The sequence below is a fragment of the Leucopleurus acutus genome, assembly GCF_964270905.1.
Source record: "Leucopleurus acutus genome assembly, chromosome: 4".
Classification (NCBI taxonomy): domain Eukaryota; kingdom Metazoa; phylum Chordata; class Mammalia; order Artiodactyla; family Delphinidae; genus Leucopleurus; species Leucopleurus acutus.
This window is the reverse complement of record NC_139146.1, coordinates 72,660,305-72,687,357: the sequence shown is the minus strand read 5'-3', so window position 1 is coordinate 72,687,357 and position 27,053 is coordinate 72,660,305. Positions and strand designations below refer to the sequence as shown.

Genomic DNA, 27,053 nt, shown 5'->3' with positions numbered 1-27,053 from the left:
TATCAAAACTCTGTGGGGCGAGGTGCGGGGGAGGCACGGGGAGGCACGGAAAGACCCAAAGGGAAGATGAAGGGGTGAAGGAAAGCTGGGGCCATCGAGGCTGGGCAGTCTCTGTTGGACAAGGAAGAGACAACCCGCAGGTTCCTGGTGGCCAGAGGTGAGCTTTCAAGGAAGAACAGATGTTTCTGACAGAAAAGATCATTGGGTTTTGCTGTGGAGTGTGTGAAGGAATCTTCTCTTCCATCTCCCCATGAAATAGTCAGTAAAATTCGCTCCATTTGCTAAGGCTTTTTGGAGAGTTGAATGAGCTGTTAGTGGGGACTATGACATAGTGAGGGGTTCAGCTTGAGGGTTCTGACTCTCTCAGGTGGGCATGTCGACAACAGCTAAGGTTACCTGCTACCACCTAGCAAAATCCAGATTCTTCCTCCCATATATTTGTATAGTAGCTGATACTTGAAGAGTCCCCTACATTTGGTTTCCCCTTTGATCCTCACGACAAGTAGGCCAGAGAGGTATTCTCATCCCGAGACCCAGGAAGCAGGCACACAGGTGGGCCAGGGCCTGACGCCAGGTCTTTTCTGCCAACCCAAAACCTCCCTGCTTGCAGCACCGTGGTTCTCCTGGAGGGTCTAGGAATTATGACTGATAATGCTGATCTCAGATACTGAAATCACCCACCAAGACACAAAAGACCTTAGACATTGGCACTCAACTTAGTAATATAAATTCCCATCTTTTGTTCAATGATCTGAGAACATCACTACCACGAAATACAGATAAAATCACTCAGATAAAAAAAAAATCACTCAGATAATTAATCAGTTGTAGTTTTGTCATGAAACAATTACCAATCTTAAATATGGCGGTATGGACTGGTCCTAGAAGACGTGATAGAACAGTCGACATATGATGAAATTTAGACCAAAGGATATCAAGAAGCAAGTGTCTGCTATCATTGGCAAAGGGAAGATAAACCACTAAATTAATGAGGTCTTTTCAGTTTTGTGATCATCATGGTGACTAATTTGGCCAACTTCACATAAACATGTATTAGCTATAAATCTTGGGCATAATAAGGACAGTGATAAGTTTCCCAGACTTTATCTCCCTGCTAGCAACACAGTTGCTCCAGACCTCAGAACCCTGTCTGAGCAGCCATCGCCTTTGGAAAATGAACTTTCCCTTGTTGCATACACTTCCCTTACAGTGAGTCAGTAACATCAACTCGTTCACCAAAAATCCTAAATGTCAGTGAGTGGAAGTGGGGACAAGGCAGGGAGTATATGTGTATCTTGAGGGGATTAAATAACAATTATGCAGACGCTTAGTGAAATGCTGTGCAACCAATAAAATGAGTGGGATCTAAATATACTTGGCAAGGACTGTATTTGGGTCCTTGTCCTGGGCTCTGCTTGGAGAATTCAGAATAAAACGGGTTCATGTTCTATTGGGTGTAGATGTACATCTGTTGGGTGTAGATATAGATCATTATGTAAAGCATTATCCTATTTTTGTTTAAAAATAAAAAGTACATGGGTGTATATATTTAATAAGTCTTTAACATTTTAGGAAAATTTTACAATGGTTACATGTGGGGCACAGAAAGGGTTAGATGCACAAGGAGGAACTCTGGCTTCTTGCTTTATACTCACATATGTAGAGGAAGAATTTTTGATGGGATTATGGATAATTTTTACCTGTTTGAGTTTTTCAACACTTTTTGAACTTAAAGAAGTTTTCAGGACTTCCCTGGTGGCGCAGTGGTTAAGAATCTGCCTGCCAATGCAGGGGACACGGGTTTGAACCCTGGTCTGGGAAGAGATCCCACATGCCGCGGAGCAACTGAGCCCACATGCCACAACTACTGAGCCTGCGCTCTAGAGCCCACGCACCGCAACTACTGAGCCTGCGTGCCACAACTACTGAAGTCCACATGCCTAGAGCCCGTGCTCCGCAACAAGAAGCCACCACAGTGAGACGCCCGCGCACTATAACGAAGAGTAGCCCCCGCTTGCTGCAGCTAGAGAAAGCCCACACACAGCAAGGAAGACCCAATGCAGCCAAATAAATAAATACATACATACATATATACATAAATAGATTTATTTAAAAAAAAGAAGAAGTTTTCAATCACAGATGGAAGCCCCTTGAGGACAGGGATTTTGATCTGGTTTGTCCACTGCCATATCTTCAGTGCCTAGAGTGGTATCTTGCACATAGTGGATACTCGATAAATATTTGTTGGGTGCATCTTAAATGTGCTACATGTATTTTTATCACATGTTGGAGGATTTGTTGGGACAAAAATGTGTATAGATAGAAAACAACAAATGTCCAGAGTAGAAACAGAGTCCAGCTTTGTTTAGCTTTGAAGATGGACCTTGGCTGGGCAACTTTCTGTCCATCCCTTCCCCCAATTTGGTCCTCAGCTCCAGGAAAAAACTGTGCTTTCTATCTAGCTCCATGCTGTTCCTACACAGAATCTAGTTGGGACGTCCCGGGCTCCCTGGGACCAGTGCTATGTATCGGGCTCTCTCCCCTGGATCTCGGGGCCCCTACCAGCCCCAGCCTCCCTCCCAGGGTACCTCTCTCCTGCTCCGATGCAAATGAGTTGACTCTTAGAGCCACTCCTGTTTCCTCTCCTAGCCTGAGGCACTTCTTACTTAACCTTCATCCTTTAGCCCTTTCGGAAAATGTGTCAGCCACAGCTCAGACGCAGAAAGCAGACACCACTCTCGTCATTTTAAGGAGAGCAGGATTCCATACAAGAAATTAAGTACATGTAAAATCTTGAAAGAGCTAGAGGAGTGGGATCTAGACTAGGTCTCCAGAAGTGAGCGCAGAACATCACCACACACGTGGCCCTCCAAGGAAGCTAGTACCTCTGCCACAGCCAGGAGAGTGATGGGGACCGTGAGGCTGCCACCGGAGCTCTTTATTTGAAGAACACACCACCAAAGCTGGAGACGGCTTCTGGGTTTGCTCACCACGGTGCATGCAGAGCCCAGCACAATGCTTGCCACCTAGGGGTGGGTGGAGAGGTGGATGGATGGGTGGGTCCTGGACTGTGGGTCTTATCCAGAAAGGCATTTCTTATGTTCTTAATTCTTAGTGAGAGGGAGGTTAGCATGTACGTTAACAGCAACATTTGGGTTCATAGCCCAGCTCTGCTCCCTACTAACTGTGTAACCTTAGGCAAATTACTTGACCTCTCTGTGCCTAGTTCCTCTTATGTAAGCAGGAGCTAACAGTAGTAGCTCCTTCATAAAAGTGCTCTGAATAATATATATAAAGCTCTCAGGATAGGAGCTGACACATAGACAGCGCTATGTAAGCATTGTCTCTAACAGTTGTAGTAAAGGACAAAATAGACCTTCTCTTTGTCCTCTTTCGTAGCATTTCGTCATTTCCTTTATTAGGAGATGGGCTACACAGAAAGGGAGTCATTCTTAAGCTGACTGTCCTGTTAGCTGTGGCATTTGGTCAGAGTCTACTGCTGACACCCGTTTGTTTGGAAAAGTCATGTTTGTCCATAGACTCTGTTGACCGGAAACATAAGCCCCAGTTTTGCCTGTGCAGCAAGTCTTCTTATGCTTTCATTTCTTACTACAAATGTTCCAGTTTAATGGGAGGCTTAACCTCCTTCCTAAATGTCAGTGTTTGATGTGCTGCTGTTTCTCAGATGACTCAGGGCAAGGAGCTTATGAGCCCTTTCAGACAAAATATTGCACGGCTCTTGCATGACGGGTTTTGGCAGAAGTCTCAAAGTGCTGTGCTTCCCTGGAGGAAACTTCCCACAGATGCGCACTGTCCTCTGTGCCTCCGGCATGTTGAACCAGAGCCTTTAGAACCAGCAGGGCCCAAGGAGGCCTGATTCATCTTGTGCCCGGTGAAATATGCACTCTGAACAGTCTGTAGGCCCAGTCTCTTCATCAACATCAACAATCCCCAGCTCTGGCCACCAGCTGGTCTTTTGCAAGCACTAAGCTCTGTTCTTCCTTCTGATTCTATCTACCTCACCCTAGACCTGCTAGCATCCTTTCTGAAAGGCTCTGCGTGAGATAGGGCTATGCTGGGGGCCAGGAAACTTGGCTCTGTCCTGTAGTCTAACTTCTAACTGCCTGTTTGAATTCAAGCAAGTTAATTAATAGCTTTGGGCTTTGATTTCCTCATATTGAAGTTGAAGGGACTTTAATCAAAAGATATTTTAAGTAATCTGCTTCTGGTTTGAAGGATGGATGGATGGATGAACAGATAGACAAATGAACCACTTTTTAATCTGCAGCGCAAACCATTTTCCTTCAGAAGATGAAAGGAGAAAAAAAATCAGTCATACTGCAGCAAAAAATAAAAATAAATAAGCCATGGAGTAGTCAAAGCTAAGACCAGTTTTGAACAAATGTTTTTCTGTACAATCTTGGATTGAAACAAAATAAATACTCTCAGTACAAATCTAGTTCTGAGAACTTGGTTGTTCAGAGTCGGTTTTGCAAAAAAAGAGAGAAGCCTCTGCAATAGCAGGACCAAGAGAGGTCCTGGCTGCACCAACACCAACCAGCAAAGCCAAGGTCAGCAGCATGACAGTTGGGGGGTGTGATTGTGGCAACAACTCCAGTTTTCTCGGAAACGGATATCCTAGGCCAGGGGTCCCCAAACTATTTGGCACCTGGGACCAGTTTCATGGCAGACAATTTTTCCACGGGGTGTGTGTGGGGGAATTGCTCAGGCAGTAACGCGAGCGATGGGGAGCGGCAGATGATGCATCGCTCGCCCGCCGCTCACCTCCTGCCGTGCGCCCGGTTCCTAACAGGCCTAGGACTGGTACCGGTCCGTGTCCCAGGTATTGGGGACCCCTGTCCTAGGCCATCTTTATGTTGCGCCAAATTCAAGAAGCTGTTGGGGTCTTCCCTGGTGGTGCAGTGGTTGGGAGTCCGCCTGCCGATGCATGGGAGACGGGTTCGTGCCCCGGTCCGGGAAGATCCCACATGCCGCGGAGCGGCTGGGCCCGTGAGCCATGGCCGCTGAGCCTGCGCGTCCGGAGCCTGTGCTCCGCAACGGGAGAGGCCCGCGTACCGCAAAAAAAAAAAAAAAACGAAGCTGTTGGAGTTAGACTAGTTTCTCAAAATTGTCTCTGACTTATGTGTAATGTCATCAACTGTTGCTATGCTCAACACCTTTCTTCAAGAGTTGGAATCAGGTCAATAAGAACAGATCTAATAAGAATAGATCTAATCATATACCGCGAAAGAGTAACCAGAGACATAGAAACAAGTATTTTATTTTTCATATTTTGATTAACTCTGGTATATTAAAAGCCCAGTTTGTTCTGGAACAGATATTGGTCATTTAAAGAAAAAAAGAGAGTTTCTGATTTTTTTTGGAAACTTCATCTATTTCATGTGTAACACCCATGGGGGTCTCATTAGGCTCTACCAAACCTTCAGGCTAGCCTCATGAGACTGTCATACAGGGCCACACTGTGATTTTCATTGCCCTTAGCACTTTTACCTTCATGGCCCTCTTCCTGTATCAAAATCTCTCTCTATATATATTTATGTGAAGAAATATTTATTAAATATTATAAAAATTATATATAAATATAGTTATTTGATTACTGAATATATTCATATTCTTATATTTACACATATGCAATTACATATATAATTATATTATAGTTTCATTGGTATAGAGACAAATAATATTATATATCAAAACATTATCTTTGGGCTTCCCTGGTGGCGCAGTGGTTGAGGGTCCGCCTGCCGATGCAGGGGACACGGGTTCGTGCCCCGGTCCGGGAAGATCCCACGTGCCGCGGAGTGGCTGGGCCGGTGAGCAATGGCCGCTGAGCCTGCGCGTCCGGAGCCTGTGCTCCGCAACGGGAGAGGCCACAACAGTGAGAGACCCGCGTACCGCAAAAAAAAAAAAAAAAAAAAAAAAATCTTTGACCAAAAAGTTCATTTTTTTCTTCTCATTTTAAAAGAAATCAATCCATTTTCATGGGTCGCTAACAGTCCTGTGGGCCCTAGGCATCGTGCATTCTGTGCCTAGTACATAAGTCATCTCTGTGGTCATAGCCCCCATTTGCACCCGTCTGCCCAGGACAGGACCATAGCTCGCGGTAGGGAACAGCGGGCATTTTTCTCCTCTCAGGTAGTCCTGTGACCATCATGAAGCAGTCCATGCAGCTACCCAGGAGCTGTTCGGTTTGGTCCTGAAGTGACAGCTGAGCAGTGAGGGAACTAGACTCACATGGAGGGAAGGGTAGGGGCAGGAGTCCTCTGGCTTAAAACCCTCATATCCTATAGGGGCCAATTTCTCTGAAACAACTCCACTGACATGACTTCCAGCATTCCTCCAAGGGCCATGGCCAACCACACAAGAGTCATCATACTCAGAGCAGCCCAAAGCCCTGGCTTTCTGTCCAGTATTTATAGTTCCCCCAGTCTAATGCAATTTACTAAGCAAGGGTCATTTTTATCATAAGCAATCTTGCCTGGCTAGAGTTTGACATTCTTCCCTTATCAGGTTTCCAAGGAAACAGAGCTAGAAAGTTAACCAAAGGTCAGATTCTTATGTAGAAGGGAAGAGAGGTTTAATAATCCTTTGCCTACAACAAGCAACCTGCCAGTTATTAAGGAAATAGTTATATTAATGTTTCAATCCAGACTTTACGGTGTGTCTGTGGCAGAGACGATGCTATACATGTTCCCCAAACTCCATTTCCTTTTCCTTCTGGCATAGTTAGACCACATTTTCCAGATTCTCTTGCAGGTAAATGTAGGTTTGTGACCAATTCTGGCCAATGAACAATGGGCAGAAGTAATAGAGATCACTTTCAGGCTGAGCTCATAAAATCTCTCTGGAAATCCTCCATACTCTCTCTCTTTCATCCTCTGCTGATGAGATGCAAAGGCTTCAGTGTGGGATTCCAGCGCCCTAGGGACTGGTGGGGCTACTCCATAGCAGGAGCCTGGGTGTCTGAATGATTGTGTAGGCCCTGCACCGTAGGGCACAGACCCCTTCCTGCCAGCACACGCTGGATATGGTATAAGCGAGAAATAAGGATGAATTTGTCTGTGTTTTTAATTCCTCTCCTTCCCCCCGCTGAAAGATGAACTAACAGTGAATGTTTGATTAGGAAAATTAAATTACTCTGGTTAACACTCTTATGTAGACAAACTACACGACGAATCTCCCCTCTGGTCCTTTTTAACATGTGAGGAAAACTTGTGAGCAGGGCACTAGGGCAAGACATCTGTCTCCCCATCACCACCTTCTATGGTCCTTTGCTGAGAATTGGGTAGCTTCTGGCTGAATAGAAAATTCCATGACAGTTAGAGGATCGTCATCTAAGAAGCTACTGCCAAAAGCTATTCATTTCAATCAGATTTCAGTGACATGATTTGGAGCAGAAAAAAGTCCAAACTAAGTGAGGAAGGAGCCAAAAGTTCTCATGATTAAAACCCTACTTGGGAAAACTAAGAAATGTGTTTGCTAAGAAGTTACGAGACTAGTACTGCTTTGTACCTAAGAAAGTCTTTTCCCAAATCGTGCTCTTTAAATGGACAATGTTATTTAGTGGTTCTGTGCTTAGTCGTTTTAAAGAAGAAATTGGAAAGCTGAAATTGGAGCAAGGGAGAGAGCAGGATCCCTAACCCTCTACGCTTCCTTCTTTCCCTGTCTCACAGTCTACATGGGGGCTTCTGGAGCCCTGAGAGCAGTCCTGTCACCCTGGTACTCTGTACTTTGCACAGAGGAGGCCCTAGGCATAGTGTTTTAGCTGGACAACAGGACCAACTTTTTCCTGTACCTGAGCTCTTCTCAGGATCACTACTCTTCCTTCTTACAGAAGGTACATCTTACGGGGAGCAATAGCCTCTTTTGTTTTCTGTAGGTTGGGGGTATACTCTCTCCTGTCTTAAATGTGACAGCGTATGTGTACTTCTCTGTGGTTCTGCTTAATGTTATTCTATATAACTATATGTAGACTAATAAAACAAATAACTGTAAACTCCTGGAAAGAAGAAATGGCCTTTTTCTTTCTTTATCTTCCCTTTGTGCTTTGTATCAGTTAGAATTGCATTCAGTTGCAAGTAACAGGATCTGAAACGTAAGGCTTAAACATGCAAGGTTTTGTCTTGTCACATAAGTAGGTCCTGATTCAGTACATCCGTGTTATGTTTATAGTGGCTCCCCCAGTCTCCACTGACCTGGGTTTCTTCCAGCCCTCTGCTCCAGTATCTCTAAAGAATGGCCCTGTCTTACACAGTGGCTGCTGGAGCTCCAGTCATCACTTCCATGTTCCAGGCAGCAAACAGAGAAAGGGGAGGAAAGCATACCCTTCCCCTTTAAAAATAGAAGACTTCTGAAAGTCCCACTCCCCTTCTACTTACATCTCATTGCCCAGAACTTGCAGACCCAACAGCAAAGAAGGCTGGAGAATGGAGTCTTTCAGCCAGTTGATCATGTGCCTGTCCAAAAGCTGGATTCTGTTTCTAAAGAAGCAGTCAATGAATATTTGATGATAATGACGATAGGGTAGCAGAGTATTGGCCAAAGGACTTCTCCCTGGAGAGCAGTTTAAAGAGATTAAAGTTTAGGAGATTAAATATCCGGAAAGGCTGAGATGGTAGAAAAGTTTTCAAGACAATTTACTCAGGGAAGAGGATTTGTAGAATTCAGAGGCCATTCCATGACCTTTTTTTTTTTAACATTGAAAATATTTATTGGATTGTTTTATGATTCCAGAAGTATACCTGTCAATTTCTAAAATTTAGAAAAAAAAGAAAATAATGTCCCCTACTCCCAGAACCTAGAGTTAGCCCTTGTTTACATTTTGGTGTGCTTTACTCGAATCTCTTCCATGCATAAATAATTTATTAATTTTGAACAGGTGAGGGAAAAAAAGGCCATTCTTGCCGTTTGTGTATGTGTGTGTATGTGTGTGTGTGTGTGTGTGTGTGTGTGTGTAGTGGTGTTTTAACTGTGCTTTTTAAAAAAAGAATATAGTGAAAAGGCTTCCTCTCACCTTTGTCCCTTGTCCGGTCCCCCACTCCATGATCACTGCTCATGGTGATTCTGTATATCACACCAGAGTTTATTTTTTGCATGTTTCAGCAAATGCAAAGTTTCGTATTCCCTTTGGCACATTTTACACAAACGCCCATCATACACACTGTTCCTCACCTTGCTTCCTCCACTCACGATTTATTCTGCACCTTGCTTTTTACCATCAGCACAGAACTTCCCTCTTCGCTTCCATAGCATTCCTTCGTGTGGATGTATCCCATTTATGAAATGAGTTTCTAATCTTTTGCTATTATAAACAATAAACAGTCCTTTGTGGATCTCATTTGAATATATTAGCATATTTGTAGGATAAATTCCTAGATGTGGAATTGCTAAGTCAGATGCATTTGTAACTTCGATAGATATTGCCAGATTACTCTCTACACCGATTGTAACAATTTACACTCCCACCAGCAGTATATGAGCGTGTCTGTTTCCCCACAGCCTCATCAAAAAAGTGTACTTTCAAACCTCTGTATTTTTGCCTGTATGATAAATTTTTAAAATCTATGTTGGTATTAGGAAGGTTGACTCACAGTTTTTGTTTTTTTCAGTTTCTGTGTTATCGGTGTCTCTGCCCAGTGCTTTCCCTTTCGTGAGCATTTGCCTATGAGATCTCTGGGCACGCAATGGTCTATTTGACTAATAAGCAGAGGAGAGCTGCACCCTCAACTCAACAGCTGCTATTTCTCCCTGCATCTTATCCTTGATAAATGCACCAGTTCCCTTCTAGCTAAACGACTGTTTATGATTTTGATGGTTTATACCCTGCTATATTTCTAAGGTATATCAAGTAAGAAAGTTGGAATAAGGGGGAAATAAGAGCAAAAAATGACTACGAAAAGCAAGATGAAGCCAGAGGTGAAGTTAACATACCAGATATCCTCCACACTGGCTAGAGGCCGGTTACAGATTTGGCCAGTGCAAAGACAGGAACAGTTCATGACATCTCTACAGTGCTGTCATAGCCTGGCTTTCCTGAGCCTGTAACAGATATAGCAGAGTGCTTTGAGGGAAGACATTCCTCTTCCTTCACCCTTCACGCTCAAACTGGGCTGCCGAACGTATCTGGAGCAGCAGAGGTAGCAACAAGACTGAGAGGAAGGTGGTCCAGCCGATGCGAAGGGAAGGAGAGAGGAAAAGCTTGGTAGTGAGGAGACATAAGGAAAGAGGTGGGGGAACATGCCTGGAATATACATTGGTCAGAGGCAGCTGCCTCCAAATACTACCTAAATGTGGATAGATTTAGCACCCATTTACCAAACTGTAGTTGCTGTAAATTAATTAATTTAATTTAATTCTACTTAATTCTACTGAAATTCTCATAGTCTGCGTGGCTTGCTTTCTCTAAGCCCTGACCTTGGTCAGATTTCTTTGGGCATCTTGGCTGCTTTTTCTGGCCAGTTTGTACTTGGAGTTGACCTCTCTAAAAGACGGAGGGATTGCTTTGGACTTGGATAGTGACAATACATTGTAAGAAAACATTCGGGATCCTAGCAGAAGGGAGCATAATTCTAAGAATGTTTAGGAGATTGTCTTCCTGTCTATATCAACTGACAGTACTTTGCTTTTCAGTATACTTCATGCAAAAAATTGTCACTTTAAATCTAGATTGAAAAATTAGCCATACTAGGATTATAGCTCTGGTGAGAGGCATTTGCTTATGGAAGGGAGTGTGAGGAATAAAAAATAGTGCTAGTGTAGTGGGATAAAAGTTCCCCCCCCCAAATCAATGTTGTCATATTGTCTTTTCACACACGGAGAATCACAGCCATTGCTCAGTATCAGAATAAACTGGTTTTGCTTCGTTTGGTGCAAACGAAATCTTTGGTGCAAAGATTTGCTCTCTCTAGGTAAATCAAACAAACCCTTTTACTTACAGCACAATGTTTTGTCTTTGCAGGCATCCTATAAGCCGTTGTTGAAGCAGGTTGTGGAGGAAATATTTAATCCTGAGAGGCCAGATCCCGTTGACATTGAACACATGTCTTCAGGCCTCACTGATCTCCTTAAAACTGGATTTAGCATGTTCATGAAGGTAAAGTAACCATGACGAGGTAATCCTGAGTGTAATGCTGTCTTTGCTGGGCTTGAAAATGCTGGTACCCCCTTAACCCTGGCGAGCACCACAAAGGAGAACGTCCAGTATTTGGCCCTTCTGAAATCGGGTGCAATCTTCATTTAACTTTCGGTTATAAGCAGCCTGACCTTCCGGCCTCATACAGCTTCCCTTGACCTAAGCATTATGATCTCTTCTGATCAATAGGTAAGGACACAAGCCCTCCAGGGTAGCACTATTGAAAACTTCCCTCGTGGCCCACATTTTCACTTAACAGGAATCCACATACCATTCACAGATCTTAGTGGTAGCCCGGTGCTCTTAATTCTGGAACTTACTATGTGGGATAATGAGTGACTCTGCTCAGTTGTATGACTAGCATCACCCCAAAATCCATTTGAAAATGACTTTTATTTGGGCTTAGCAGACTCCTGGGTGACAAGCATGAGAATTTCCCTGGCTAGTATTAAGGGTAGGTCAAAATTACTGAACAGCCTTTGCAGTGGAGATGAAAGGAGGAAAAGTACACAAATGTGATCTATTTTTAACCCACTATAAAGTTTCTAAATTTAAAAAGATCTAAACAAGATTACAGGCTGACCTCCTCTTCTGTGCCAGGATTTCAGTTGTAATAACTCTTGGAAATAACAGAATGTTTTGCCAGCTTCAAAGCATCTTTGAAATCATGAATTAATCTGCATAGAAGATCAGGCCTTTCAGAGTTCAATAAATGCATGTGCCAGGAAAACTGGTCCACTCCAAAAGCCGGAGGACGGAAGCCAATCAGACTCTAAACCAAGCAGTAAACGGCTGGAATGGACACCCAGTCTCCTTCCCAGTGGTCCCAGTTATCATCAGCTTCTGATGCAACGCGCGGCTGGTGCATTTTCCCTCTGTTTTGTTTTTTGTTTTTTTTTTTAAACAATGCAGCACAGTTCAGCTTCTCAAAAGTGTTCGTGGACTCCCATGTTAAATGTAAGCCCAGGGTTGTCCAACAGCCCTTCGTGGTGGCTAGTTTGTACAGAAGCTTCCAGGCTAGAGGTGGTCTCTGACCTTCTCCACCCGAGCACCCTATTCCTTCATTCATAAGCTTGGACTTAACCTTGGAGAGAGACTAAAATAACAAGAGTGGACTTTCCTGCCCTGATCCGTCAAGTCTGAGGACGGCTCATTTTGTCCTTTCCCAGTCAGGCTGCTGCGTCCGTGGTCAGGGCAAGGGCACACGTGGAGGCTCGAACCTGTCTGCACTCTGCTTACTGCAGGAGTTTCTAATTTGCAAGGAGGCACGGTGTCAGTGAGAGGAGGCCTTAACTCACTCTTAGGCCAGTGATGTTCTGCGGAAAGAACTGTGTCCTGGCGAAAGGGTTCTGTGACCAAATATGTTTGGGAACCCATGGGATAAACAGAAAATTAACCCGAAATTCTTTGCTGTCAGATTTCACAGTGCCTTTAATGTGCTAACGGACTTTGCAACTCTCTGGAGGCCAGCATAGACTGTCTGTTGTAGGAGGACTGTCCACTTGCATTTTCCATCACTGTTTCATGAACCGTGAGACATCACATTTTTAAATTACCCTTTTAAACTACACGGAGTGTTTTCTACAGCTCTTCTTGCGGTCGGAAGCTTCTCTGTCCTAAGGGGAGCTTTGCCTGAGAGGATGTTTAGAACCGTCCTGGGCCAGCACTGGCCTGCTGTGTTTCTCTCCATTCAAATCCTTGGAATTAGAGCTCATGAAGAGATGCCCCCGCCCCTGGAGACTGATCTCAAAGAGAGGTTTCCATGTAATGGATTTAAGAAAAAGGAATGTGTGTTCTTCCAGCAGCTGTCAGTATCCACTCCTCGGCCCCGCAGCTGCCGGGCCTCTGCTCTCAGTAGCCAGGGGCTCTCATCTCTCTGCAGGGGGTGGGAGAGTCTTGGCGGGCTGGCCCAGTAGCCCTCCTCACCCCAGCAGCCCAAGGGAGAATCATTTTGTTCCATTTCTACATGGGCCTCTGTGCCCGGCTCTTCCCATCATTCCACAGAACTTGGCAAGGAAAGTTACCCCTGGCCCATGTGTTCAAAGTTTAAACAAAATTGGGATAAATGGAAAAAGGAACTGCAGGGCTTTGAGGACCTAACAGTGACTTCTCAAAGACCTCCGTCTTTGAGATGGGGGATGATGCCATCAGGAGAAGTGTCTTCTGCGTTGGTTTAAGGCCAGTGGAAAGAAGAGGATGTGGATAGAAGAGACGGAGCCTCTCATGGCCACGGCCATTCACCAGTCTCCCTGGTCCTGTCCTCTGATGCTTTTCACTACCAAAGTCAAACAGCTAACCTGTGGTCAGCTGTACCAGGGAATCAGCCATTCCCAGGTTCAAGCCTCACAACACCCCTTTCATTATCCCTGCTTTCCCCGTGGGGAAACAGGCTCAGAAAGCTTAAGCAGTAGATGTGAACTTCCAGAAGGCCCAAATTGGGTCATCCTCCCCTCCGTTCTCAGGTGTTTTCCAGACAGCACACAGGAAATGGGACAGCAGGATTGGTTCCCAGGTCAGTCTTATTCCAGAGCCCGCGCTCTTAACCACATTTCTTGGCGCCAGGATGCTGCCAGGTATTTTCTTGGAAGTTAAATATTCATGTGTCATTAATTCTTTTCTTCCTGACGACTCATTAGCACAGATGCTTTCCCTCTCCAGTATCTATGCAGCTCCTCAGTCATCTCCACGCCCGGACTGGTCATCCGTGTGAGGGAGCTCTCCCGGGGTCATCTGCTGTTACCCTGTCTGCTTCTCTGGGACTTGGTCCCGGGACTCACTGGCAGTACAGCCCCAGGAGAAGAAATTTGCGCAGTGGTGTGAGCTGCTTCCACACACTGCATCTTCATTCTGTATCAGCAGCCAACAGCCATTGCTTTCAGGCCACTTGCTGCCCTGCTCTTTGCCTCTGGGACCTGCTTCCCCCCTTCTCACTCAAGACCCACCGATGCTGTGCCTGAAGGGAACAAACAGACAGAGCCTGATGAAATAAAGGTGTCCACGTGGGCTCCTTCTGTGCTTGGGGTACTGTCGCCCAAATGGGAGAGCTGTAGGGCTGGAAAGGGAGCTGAGCTGCTCATCTGTCCCCATCCTGTCTGTGGACTCACAGGCGGTTTCACAGATGACTTTGGCTCAGTCACTAGAGGCAGTATCTGTAGCCTACGCGGGGGGTGAGAAGCCAGCAGGAAATGTTCTGGGAAAGAGACCAGCAGACATTACCGCAGAGTGTACTGGGGGTCCCCATGATGGTGATAGGAAAAACATAGGAAAGGGTTTTCCAGGCCAGTGTCTCGTCAGGGCTCTGGACCTTGTGTGCGCACTTCTGTGACTGCACTCATTCCTTGCTTTATCATTATACGTGTTAGGTATCTTTCTCCAGACTAGCATGTTCTAACTGAACGGCTTCATCCACTGCACATCAGTGAATCAAGATCTCAGTTCAATATGTTGTAATCAGCACTTCTTAACGAAGAAAAATAGAACAGGCTAGCAACGTGAAACCAAAAACTGAGTCACACATACATACACACTTGTGATTTAAATGAATTTCTTGCTTTCGGCCACAATCAAAAGGAGGTGAGGGCTTCCCTGGTAGCGCAGTGGTTGAGAGTCCGCCTGCCGATGCAGGGGACGCGGGTTCGTGCCCCGGTCCGGGAGGATCCCACATGCCACGGACCGGCTGGGCCCGTGAGCCATGGCCGCTGAGCCTGTGCATCCGGAGCCTGTGCTCCGCAACGGGAGAGGCCACAACAGTGGGAGGCCCGCGTACCGCAAAAAAAAAAAAGGAGGTGAAAGCTATGGCTATGCGAAAGGAGGGCTGATCTGGGTCTCATTCTTTCCTGCATCCTCAGCATGGGGCACCCGCATGGGCCTTACACACAGCAGGCACCCGCTAAAGGTTGGGAGTGGCCCTGTGAGGGCGCCCATTCAGAGAGCAGCGGGCTTCAGTCAGTGGTTCCTCTTTCCAGCTTACTGCCCTTAAGCCGAAGCTACGTTTCAACAACTTCACGAGGGAGAGAAGGCAGCAGCCAGACCAGGCAACTCCAGTGACCCTCAGCGTATTCCCTGACCCTCCTTTGCAGCAGCTACTAAGCAAGGCGAAGCCAGTCACTGTTCTGTCATTATGTCACCCCAGAGAAGCAGCGACCCACGGGCTTCCGCTCACCGCCCAGCACTGCCCTGCTGGGGGAGACGGAAGCCCACCTCGCCTCTGTCAAAGAAACCTGGTGGGCTCGTCTTCTGTCCACAGACAGCATGGAAATCTGTTTCTTCCACCTTCTTTGTCTCTCTGGAGAAGAGAACGGAAGCAAAGAGGCTGGTTTTGTAGTGTGAAGACTCAGAGGAGCCAGCAGGAGAAATGTCCGAACAGTGTTCGGCAGGGGGGTGCCTGTTGTCAGGGGAGGTTTTGGGGGTCGCTTTTCTCTTCCACATCTCTCACTTTTCTGTTTGCTTTTGTAAATAATAGAAGGCCATCTAGTTCATGCTCTATTAACACCACTGACCTCCTTCTACTGCCCATGTTTGTTTTCAAGAGGCAATAGGGAGTGGTGGTAACACCCGGAGTCAGATGGTCTGGGTTAGAACTCGAGCTCCCGCACTTACCAGCTGTGTGACCGTGGGTATGTTGTCACTTAAGCCCTCTGTGCCTAAGTTACCTCATCGGTAAAATGCGGATGATAATAGTACCTACTTTACAGGACTGTGGTGAGGATTAAGTGAGTTCATACATACAGAGGATTCACACCAGTACCTGGCCTACAGGAAGTGCTAAGTATGTACTTGCTATTTTTATTTGCACAAGTTCGTGATCCTGGCCAGACTGTGGCTCTTGGGAAAAGAGCCACCTTGAGTGTCTTTGTATTGCTGTACAGAGCCCGTGTGGGGGCATTTGGTGCATACAGATGAACTGCTGAGTGAACAAATGAATCACACAGCAGAGAACTGACACCTTCCCCCAAAGTCACAAGCATCTCCTGTCTCACTGCCGACTTGCTCTTGCTAAGAGACATGGACTTTCTCTGCCTGTGGGCAGCCATGTTTATACGGCTGTGCGGTGTTTTTCCAGACCCCCATTCTCTTCTATCCTGTGAGTCCCGGCTTGATGTCCTCGGTCTCAGCAGACACAGACCCTCCCTCCTGGAGCAAGGTGTGGGAGCCGGTGAAATTCTGTGCCCGTGCCGTGACAAAATGGCTCAAGGGAAGAGAGGCCAGCTGGGCTAGACCCTGGCCACCTGGCACGGAGGCAGAAGCCCAAGACAACTCGGACCCCAGACTCCACCAGGAGCACTTCAGAAGCTCCGCCTCTGCCCCGCAAGCACTCCTCGATCAGCCCCAGTGCTGTAGGGAGGCCTCGGAAGTGGCTCACAGAAATCAATCTTATTGATGTAAATGTCCGCAGACAGTGAAAGTTAGGGAAAAAGTGCCTGTGTGTCCAAGATTCTCTGCCTCAAATAAACCCTGTGTGAGAGGGAATCAAGGCAGCGGTGTGTTGTCCTTACTAAAGTCGGAACCTCATCTGTGTCAGGCTACAACTTGTTAAAGTCACTTTCTTTTCATTGCTTTAGCTTGTTTTCCTGTATAAATCAGATTCTCCACAGAAGTCTCTCATACCCCGCCCAACCCGTTCTCGTTATCGCTCGTTACGTAAGAAGCCATGTCGAAACACTGGCGTAGGCCTTCCCTGGCGGCGCAGTGGTTGAGAGTCCGCCTGCTGATGCAGGGGACACGGGTTCGTGCCCTGGTCTGAGAAGATCCCACATGCCGCGGAGCGGGTGGGCTCGTGAGCCGTGGCCGCTGAGCCTGCGCGTCCGGGACCTGTGCTCAGCAGCGGGAGACGCCACAAACAGTGAGAGGCCTGCGTACCGCAAAAAAAATAAAATAAAATAAAAAAAACACTGGCGTAAAATATTATCCGTCATTTATTTTGTTCATGTATCTGCTCTCTGGGCAGAGCTCAGCAGAGAAGAATTCGCCTCCAAGATGGTCCACTCCCGTGGTCAGCAGATGGACGCTGATCACCAGCTGGTAGCTCAACCCGGCCCGTGAGCTACAGGACTCAGTTCCTCTCCACACAGGCCCCTCCACGCAGCCTGAGCTTCCTCACAGCATCCCAGGGACAGGCATCCTAAAAGAGATTGCCAGGTGGGAAGCCTCAGAAGCCACAGGGCATCACCCCTCAGTATCCTGTTGGTTGAGGCGGTCACAATGCCCACCTGGATTCAAGGGGAGGGATATTACTGTCTTCCTATGAAAAAGGGAACCAGAGCGTGCGAAGCAGAAACTACCGCTGAGGCCGCTTTAGGAAAATGCAGTCCGCACTTTACCTCAATGTAGGAGTGGCTGTCCGGCCCATCAAGGGCAGTGTTCGGCTAATTCTAGGAGTTTTCCCTTCGATCTCGAGGACAGAAAATGTACTTAGGCTTCTGATCTGCTTTCAAAATAAGTGAGCCCAGAAAGACTTTGATAATCAAAGGCATGCCTGCCATTTGCCCACAATCATTTTAAATAATATAATCTAAGGAAAAAAAAAAAACCTTTCTGAGTGATGAGCTGGAGGACTTTGCTCTCCCAGGTTCCCCCCATCAGGCCCTGTCAAGGAAAGCAGGCAGGCTGGGGAGCAGAGCTGGGTGGCCACGCGATCATTCTTCCTGCAGTTCTGAGCAGGTGTTTGGAGTCAGCTCAGCGCACTCCTCCACCAGAGGCTAGACCTGTGGTTAGCCACACGGAGCTGTCGGCTTCAAAGGGCGGTGCCCTGGGGGGAGGGGGACTATCAAACTCCGAGAGAAACAGCTTTGACAGAACGTCACATTTTTTAAACAGTCAAGTCTTCTCTCCAAATGCCTGTGCGTGGAGCACCTTGATCCCTGTAGAGAAAAGCTTGATAGTGATCTAATAAATAAAGCGAACCATACCTTACCGCTCTCACAATTTAATTTAAAACGAGCATGTCTAATAGGCAGCACTTTGAAAATGCGTTGCTGGAATTTGTGGTTTGGATTTCAGTCTCCTGAAAATAATATATTTTATATCTACTCCATGTGTTTGGACTCCAACTTGTTTTGACTAAAGGACTTGATTTGTCAAGATGTTGTCTCCGCTGGAACTGCTGTGAGGGCCGTCGGTTGTATCTAATGAACTTACGCAAGGCCCTTTTACCTCCTTTTAAGAGCATTGTGAAACTTTGTGTGGTTGTTGTTCCATTTCTTATATGGCTGTGTTTCATTGGAAAAAAGAAAAGATTTATGAAAAACACTCAAAGAAGACCCAGTGCTTGCCTCTGGGCCCTTAGTATGAGTTCCTGCGAGAGCTCCATGGCCTTAGGCAGCAATAGAAAAGGGCCCACAAGGAGAGAGGGCACCACTGCTCAGGGTAGCCCTAAAAAGCTGGAGGTGGTGAGGGGGTAAGAGTTGAAACACTTCAGTGGCAATTAAGCCGCCACCAGGTTGCACGGGGCCTCTCCGGGAACCTAAGGGCGGCAGTGCGGTGGGCCTCAGGAAGGATTGGGCCCGAGAACTAGAAAGCCAGCAGGAAACCAGACAGTTCTGAAGGCTTGCTGTGGCCTGTAGAAGCTGCCGAGAACAGCCCTAGCACTGTGTACATGCTCAATAAATATGAGTTGAGTGAATGGCTGCAGAGCTATGCCACAGCTTCTGGTGCTTCTTAAGAGCTCAGCTTTGACTGGGCCTCGTCCGTCTTAGGCCAAGTCTTGATTCCCAGTGAACGGTCTCGAGTGGGCCCAGCCTGGGTCGGGGCCCATTCCTGAACCGTTCAGTTGAAGTTGGGGGGCACGATCACACCATAAGTACATGGCTGCCAGGAGCCCACCCCATGGCCACGGGGATGGAGGAGACTATTCATGTGTGGGCGGGACAGATACCTACAGATGCATCTACAGCAGCGGTGAAGGATGCTGTAAGGATGAAGGGCCAGAGTGATGAGCCTCAGGTGCAATTTGATGTCAGATCCTTGCACTGGGAAAGCTGGACGTGCCTGGAGGTCATCTAGTCCAGCTCCTCACTGTTTGCACAAGAAAAATGAGACTCAGACGTGAAAAGTTGGCTTAGGTCCATTATACTTTATGGCATTTCTGACAAGAGGAGAACATCTTAGCATTTGCTGTTTGTTGATTAAATCGGCACAAGTCTTGGAATCTATTTGCAATACTATTTATAACTGTTGTTTATATTTTCTTCTTCTTAATTATGCTACATACTGTGGTTTGATTTTTGTCTAACATTCGCTAAATATGATCCATGGGGTCCAGTGAGATGGATTTGGGTAGGAATCGTGAAACAAAAACTTGGTTTTGGCAGGCGACGAACTTTGTTTGCCTGTGGGCAATTATCAAGAGCCTCTTGTGTGCTGGTCACTCTTGTGGGGAAGGAAGACACAGAGACAAAGTAGCCGTCCTACCTTGCATGGCATAGCGTACATTGGAGAGCTTCCAGTTTGTTAGGGAGATGGACAAGAACATTGAGGGTTGAGGGGACGAGAGATAAGTGGTATCTGGGTGGGGTGTGAGGACACAGAGAAGGGGGAGCTCAGTGTGCCCAGCCAGTAGGAGTGAGGAACAAAGTGATGAAATGCTGGGCTACATGAAAGGAATTCCAGGTAGCTCCAAATGGCTGGGTCTAAGAGCAGCCTGTAAAGAGTGGAGGAAGGCAAGATAGAGAAATAAGCAGAAGGCAGATCACGAAGGGCTGGAGGCTTGACATTCGACCAAAAACAATGAGGTTCCATGGAATGTTTTTTAGGAATTTATAACCAGTGTATGTGTTATAAAGATCACCTGGAAGCACTGAGAGAGGGGGTGGGGGAACATGGCCAGACTAGCATCAGGTTGGGGAGAGAAGGTGAGAAGATGAGAGTTGGGGTGAGGTAGGGGCCGAGGGAATGAGGGCAGTGATGCAGCGCCGGAGGGTCCCACAGGACCGGGCATTGATGGGATGTGGAAGTAAATGAGAGAACATTGTCCAGGGTCAGTCACCCAGTCAGGGATGGCTGGATGGCAGGTGTTAACGTTCTCTCTGACTTGGAAGCAGGAATGGAGAAGAAAATAACTTGCATTTTAGAGTTTAGGTGCCTGTGAGACAGCTTTGCAGCTCAGCAGAGCTGAGGGGCCACTGGCCCATGTGAGGCCCAGACCGTGGACAGGATAGGGCCACCCAGGGACGGTGTTTGCGAGAAGAGGCCCAAGCAGTCAGGAACACAGTACGTGATGGGGCAGGTCAAGCAAGAGGAGAATCCATGAGGAAGAAGAGAAACTGAGAGGGCTTAGAAGGCAGACAGGATTGGGGAGGAAGTTTCTGGAAAGCGGAAGCCATCCACTGCAGCAAATGCAACAGTTAGGCTGAGCTGATGGCAGAGTGACTCTGGCAGATGGCAGCCTTTGCGATGAGATTAAATAAAGACCCACGAGGAACCTGGTAATTGGCTGACGTTGCTGAAGAGCTAAAAGTACAGAGTTTTAAGAGATGAAAGCTAGTAAAAATGCTTTCAGTTTGAAGAATCTGTGTATAAATGAGAGCATGTGGAATGTATCCCACTCTGGTACGAGACAGACCTGGATTTCTGTCTCAACGCTACAGCTGATGAATTGGAAAACTTGGGACAAGTCACTTCACCTCTGTAAGCCTCACTGTCTCCATCTGTAGAATGGAGCTTCTACCTACTTCATAGAGTCTAAGATTGTGCAGAGTAACGCTTGCCCCTCCCCCTGCTTTATTTTCCTCCGCAACACTCATCACCTTCTTCACTTACCAATTTCCTTTTGTACTTTGTCACTCTCCCCAACGAAAATATAAACTCTGTGCAGCAGGGAGTCCTCTCGGGTTCGTTCGCTGCGGAGTCCCCAGTGCCTAGAGCAGTGTCTGGCCCATAGTAGTTGCTCAATAAATATTTGTGGACTGGATGAATAAATGAGTAAAAGCTTGTGCTAGACGTGAAGTGTTTGGCGGCAGTGGCAGTGCTGTTACTTCCTCCTGTTGGGAGAAAAGCCATTACCAAGCCACCTTCAAAGTCAGCATGGCGGGTCTCAGGGCCCAGTGCCCTTTGGGCCAACGCTCCCATTACGCTGTCTCCCTCCTACGAGGCCCGGCCCATTGTTGGAGGGTGGGGGACCTGACCCTCGCCTGTGCTGGGGACAAGTAAGTCACACATGTAGAGAAACAGATTGGAGGAGAATCAGCAGCTGGGTTCTTGGAACGCCTGGAGAACTCCAGAGAAACGGGGAGCAGAGGAAACCCTTCTCATAGAAACCAGTCAGGACATCAAAGAGTGCTCTCGGGACCACAGCTGCAGAGAAGGTGTCGGCAGCCCCTGCTTCAAAGGCTGGATGGATGGTGGGGAGAAACTATCTTCTCTGACCAGAACCTGACGTCTTAAAATCCCAGCCAGCGAAGGTTTAGAAAATGAAAGAAAGAGCAATGAGTCTGACTTGCTTTATTAATCTGTGTGTTTGTGACGGCAGTAATGACGCTTAAATCTTTCATCATCCAAGTGCCTTACACCATGAACCCACATACAAGTGGGACTCAGCCGAATGTGGCTGGTTATAAGGAATGTGTTATTCTGATGGAAAAGACTGGAAAGGCTCCACTTCCCAATAGCCTGCCGATTTGACATGTTCTAAAAGGAAATCTGGTATCAAAACATAAATCTAAACAGAAACCAAAATGGCAAACAGCAACATGCGTTAATGGGGCCCGTTAATTTGTACCACAATCAACATTCCCTCAATTCGTTGGCCAAAGGGTATTGTTCTTTGTTGTTGCTGTTCATTTCTTTTTTCCTTTTCATCTTTCAATACATCCTTCCAAGATTCTCACAATGTACTTCAGAGTCCAGACTCTCTTATGGAAAGCATATGTCTTTGGGAACATACTGTACCACTTGAAGTTCTGGAGCCAGTTGTATTTCTGTCCCAGCATTAAGTGAGAAACAATTGTTTGTAGGGTTGGAAGGAACCCCGGTTAGTTACTCAGCCAGGAAGAACCACACGTAAAGCAAAGAGAGAGTGTCTAAAAGATCTCAAAGAAAAGAAGAATATCTCCAGTTACCCTGTGGACCTCATTCATTCATTCATTCATTTTATTCATGCAACATTTGTTGAAAGTTTATCATGAGCTAGCTCTACGCTCAGACCCCAAAATATCGAGGTAAACATGATCAATCCCTACCCTCCAGTAGCTTACAGCCTAGGAGAGGAGATAGACAGGTCTATCAAGGTCGCAGTCCAGTGTGACAAGGCCAAGGCAGAGGTATCTGTCAGATTCGGGTCATGGGGCAGGAGTTGAGAGGTGGTTAGGGAGAACTTTTTAGAGGCGAGGGTGCCTTTTAAAGAGAGTGAAAAGGAAGGAGGTACAGAAGGGGAGGCAGGGGTACTTTACACGGAGGAAACTGTCCGTGCCACATAAAACAAGATGACGCAGTTGGTGCTCTAACTGTTTAATAACTGGAATGTCATGGGCACAGACAGGCCAAAACCCACTGGTGTGGTCCCAACCAATGCCTGTGGGCTAAAGATCTTTCCTACTAATATGGACAAATCCCCAGGGTATATCACTGAGCAAAACTCAATCTGATATCGAGTGGCTAGAAGTCAAGATGGCCGTTACCCCTTGGTGAGGTAGTGACACGAAGCGGGCCTGCGTGGGGATCCAGAGTGCTGGCTTTCTGTTTCCTGATCTGGGTACTGGTCACAAGGATTTGTTTAGTTTGTGAAAATAAATTGAACTGCACACTTGTGATAAATGCTCTTTTCAGCGCAAATGTTCAGTAAAGTGTTGTATGTTTAACAAAAAGTTTTTTTAAAAAAGACCTTGCATTCATGGATGGCTCAAGTCCTCGTGAGTGACTCCAGCAAATAGTGCATATGGAGGAGATGAAAATAGAGGCATAAAGCAAAGCCATGTGAGAAGAGCCTTGTATACTGAATTGAGGAGTCAGGAGTTAGGAGACTCCCCGGAAAGAATGTGAGCATGTGAGGGAGCTGAGGGGTGTTTAGAGTGTGGCCTCTGCAGTTTGGCCCCTGGCTCTAAGGTTTAGTCACGACGTGTAAACTTCAGTCTCTCCATCTGTAAAATACGCCAATGATTGTATTTGCCTCCTAAGGATTTTTGACAATCGGATAAGGTAACGCACAAAACTTCAATAATAAATATTTGCACTTTCGAAAGCTTACTTAGGCAGGAACGAGGAGACTGGATTGGGGTGGGGGGGTGTGTGTGTGGCCAGACCAGGGACAGGGAGACAAATTAGAAGACTCTAACAATAATCTAGTAAAGAAGGAATGAGAGCCGACCAGAGCAGGGATAGCGGAAACCAAGGAGAGATCAGTGAATTGGAGGGGGAAGAATTAACAGGACTTGATCTGGGAGATGAAAAAGACAGCACAGTCCAAGATGACGCTCAAGGGTCTGGCTCAGGTGACTGTGAAGGAGGTGATGTTCTTAGAAAGTCAACAGAAGGAATAGACTTGGGGAAAGGTCACGCATCAAACTTGAAATCTGTTGAGCTGAGGGATCCCAGGAGGCGTCCAGGTGGAGATGGCCACAGGAACTCAACAGTGATGCTAAAGACATAGATTTGGGAAGCATATGAAGGATTCTTGAAGGCATATGAGTAGACGAGGTCCTCAAGTGAGAGAAGCAAGGGAGCGTCGACACTTCAAGGGCAGACCAAGAAAAGGAACCTATGAAGGGATTTGAGAAGAAATCAGTGGAAAGGTAAAAGAAATAACCAAGACAGTGTGCCACTGTGGAAGCCAAGAAGGGTGTTACCCACTGTGACAAATGCCACAGAAATGTCCAGCTAAATGAAGACAAAGAACTGTCTATCGACTCCTACATGTGACGGCCATTGGTGACTGCAGTGAGAGCAGCTCCAGGGGAACAGTGGAACAAAAGCAGGATGGCCGTGGGTGTGTGGGACTCGGACTGGAAGACAGCAGTCAGCAAATGCAGTCAAGGGGCTGGAGCTGCAGCGCAGAAGGTTGGGGGGTGGGGTGAGGTAAAGATCGAAGAGTTTGGTAACTTTTTCAGTGTTCACCACCACCCATTTTGAAAGAGTTTAGACCTACTTTTCCTTCTTTCTTTCTTTCTTTCTGCCTTTCATTTCTCTCCCTCCATTCCCCTATTTCTCCACCTCCCTCCCCGCCGTCCACTCTGAGTTTCCTCTCCAGAAGCCAAGGAGGAACTTCTATAACTGGAAATACTTAATGTATTACCTTTTTAAGTGTTTTTAAAACAAGACATTGAAAAGCGGGTATATTTAGGCAGGGGAGTCAAAAGAACCAAATTGAGAAAGGAGTTGCAGTTGGGGTAAGAGCAGGGGCTTCCTCTCTTCCTGTCAGCCTGATGTCCCCCCCTGCTGCTCCAGGGCACCGTCCCTTGGCCCAAAGATGGCTTGTGTGTTAGTGGGTGTGAATGAGTACAGACATTTACCACCTTTGTTTACCCTCTCCTGGCTGGAGTCAAGCCTGTTTCTCCCACCTCGGGCTTCAGTGGCCATGCAGGCAGCTGACAGCATCCTTCCCATAATGACTCCATGCTGCTGTCCCGGCTGGGCCTCTGGCCTGCTCCCCCGACCTGGTGACCGCTTGCCTGCGGCGCTCGGCTCACAACACTTCTGCCCACTTCTCACCGAACCGTCCCGGGCTTCCAGGTAGGGCTCAAGCACACTGTCTTCAGGAACCCCCTCTCGTCCCCTTCAGTTAGTCACTAGGTCTATATGTTGGCCTTGCACATTTCCTGAGAGATTACTGGGAGACATTCTCATTTTAGTTGTTTTTTTTGTTTGTTTGTTTTTGTTTTTTGGGGGTCTTTTGCGGTACGCGGGCCTCTCACTGTTGCGGCCTCTCCCGTTGCGGAGCACAGGCTCCGGACGCGCAGGCTCAGCGGCCATGGCTCACGGGCCCAGCCGCTCCGCGGCATGTGGGATCTTCCCGGACCGGGGCACGAACCCGTGTCCCCTGCATCGGCAGGCGGACTCTCAACCACTGCGCCACCAGGGAAGCCCTCATTTTAGTTGTTTTATAACACTTTGCCTCACTGGTAAAATCATGAGGCACCGGGAGGAATTCTCCACGACCTCCAGTGCAGTGCTGCACGCGGAGCAGGGCCTCAGCTCTGGCTGAGGCCAACCTCAGCTGACTGAGGCTGGTTTGCAGAAGGTAAGGGCGTGAAGTTTGCACTCGAGGGTGGGTGCAGGGCTCTTGCATCTTCGCCCACCCTCCACCGCCCCCTCCTAGGGCTCTAACCATCCGTCAATTCCATAGACATTTACTGAGCACCTACTCTGAGCCAGAAACTGCGCTAGGCACGCCGGGCATTTAGCAGTGAAGCCGGCAGACAAGATCACCGCCTCGTGGAGCTTGTGTTCCATTAGAGGAGACGGCCGTCAGGGGAGAGACGGTGACCCCAGGCTGTGACACGTGCTTGGAAGGAGGTGCACGGAGCTCTGTAAGGCAGGAGCACGCTTATGCTGAGACCTGCAGACCGAACAAGAGGGGAAGTTGCCCTCAGTCTTCTCTGCGTATTTAATAGTGCCCACTCCTGTAACTTTGCTTTCAGTAGAATATTTATTGAAAGGGCTGTAGGAAGGTGACATGCTGTGCGTGTTCCTGGTCAGTGCGCTCACAGACCACTAACACATCCGACCCCTAACAGATCCCACCCTCTCTGAGGGTTGTTCATCTCACCTGAAGACGCCTCTGACGCCGGCGGTGGTTTCTTTTGCAGGTGAGCCGGCCTCATCCCAGCGACCACCCTCTTCTGATTCTCTTCGTGGTGGGCGGGGTCACAGTCTCGGAAGCCAAAATGATCAAAGACCTTGTGCCATCCCTGAAGCCAGGAACCCAGGTACCGAGTCCTCAGTGATATGATCTGAACACGAGGCCTGAGGCAGGAGTGGGGAGGGCAGACCAGGGCCTTCATTAGGCTCCCCCGCGCTCCTATCTCCATCCCGCTGCCTCCTTTCCCAGGGCCAGGACCTACTGTGGGTGGAGGGGAGGGGGAGACCTCTCCTACCTCTGGGTGGCAAGTGCGGAAGCGCTATTCCCAATTCCTACAGGGCTTGTATTCTCTGGCGTCCAATCGGTGCTTAATTACTCAAGAGTTTTGGCTGCTTTCCAGGCTCCAGATAATTGAGGGTGACTCCCGGGGACCATCTCCGCCCTGTGGCAGGGAGAGGACGGGGCTGGAGGAGTTTGGGAAGGCCCCTTGTCATGACAATGACAAGTGTACTATCTTTCTCCTCTGTAGCCTCCTGCCAGCTCCCATCCTCCTCCCCACGCAAATGCCCGGTGGTTAAGACACAGCCCTCTAGGTTTTCCAGGCCCGAGTCTGCATCCTCCCTCCGCCTTTTACTAGCTAGGTGATTGGAGTGAGAAAAGCCCTCCGTTTTCTCATTTAGGCTACGGGGCAGGGTGGTTGGGAAAAGAGTGCCTTGCCCGGCTGCTTACTGCTATGGGCAACCGAGGCTCTGTCCTCTGGGGGCTGAGGGGCCTCAGAACTGTCCTGCTGGGGCACCGGGAGCCTGGGACACCTTCCCATTGACCCTCGCGCCCCGCCCAATTGAGACTTGCTTTCGGGGCCTGTCTTCAGCTTTGCCATGTCTGCATGCAGGCAGCGGCTTTCTGTGGTTTAGAGAAAGCAGAACAGAGATGCCAGTGCAGTGCTTCAGGTAGGACCCTGGCTTACGTGGGGGACTGTCCACCACAGGCACACGGAGCCCAGGGGGTATTCCAGCCACGCCTGGCTGCTGGTCTGGGTGGGGGGCAGTGTACAGTGCCCTTGTCTCCCAGCTCCACCCACTCTGTGTATCCGCACTCAGCCAGCCAAGGAGCCCCCCCCCTCTGCTGGCATCCGTAATCTGTACTCCGTAGTGCAGCACTCAGCGGGCTCAC

At 47.7% G+C, this 27,053-nt stretch overlaps 1 protein-coding gene across 1 annotated transcript in view; it reads left to right on the top strand.

Annotated features, from left to right (window-relative positions):
- The window catches only part of SCFD2 (sec1 family domain containing 2), a 394,032-nt gene that overhangs the window by 358,098 nt on the left and 8,881 nt on the right, over positions 1 to 27,053 (top strand). The window contains exons 7-8 of the mRNA XM_082838240.1: positions 10,979 to 11,113; positions 25,888 to 26,007. Of these exons, the coding sequence (XP_082694366.1) occupies positions 10,979 to 11,113; positions 25,888 to 26,007 (255 nt within the window). The remainder of the gene's footprint in view (positions 1 to 10,978; positions 11,114 to 25,887; positions 26,008 to 27,053) is intronic.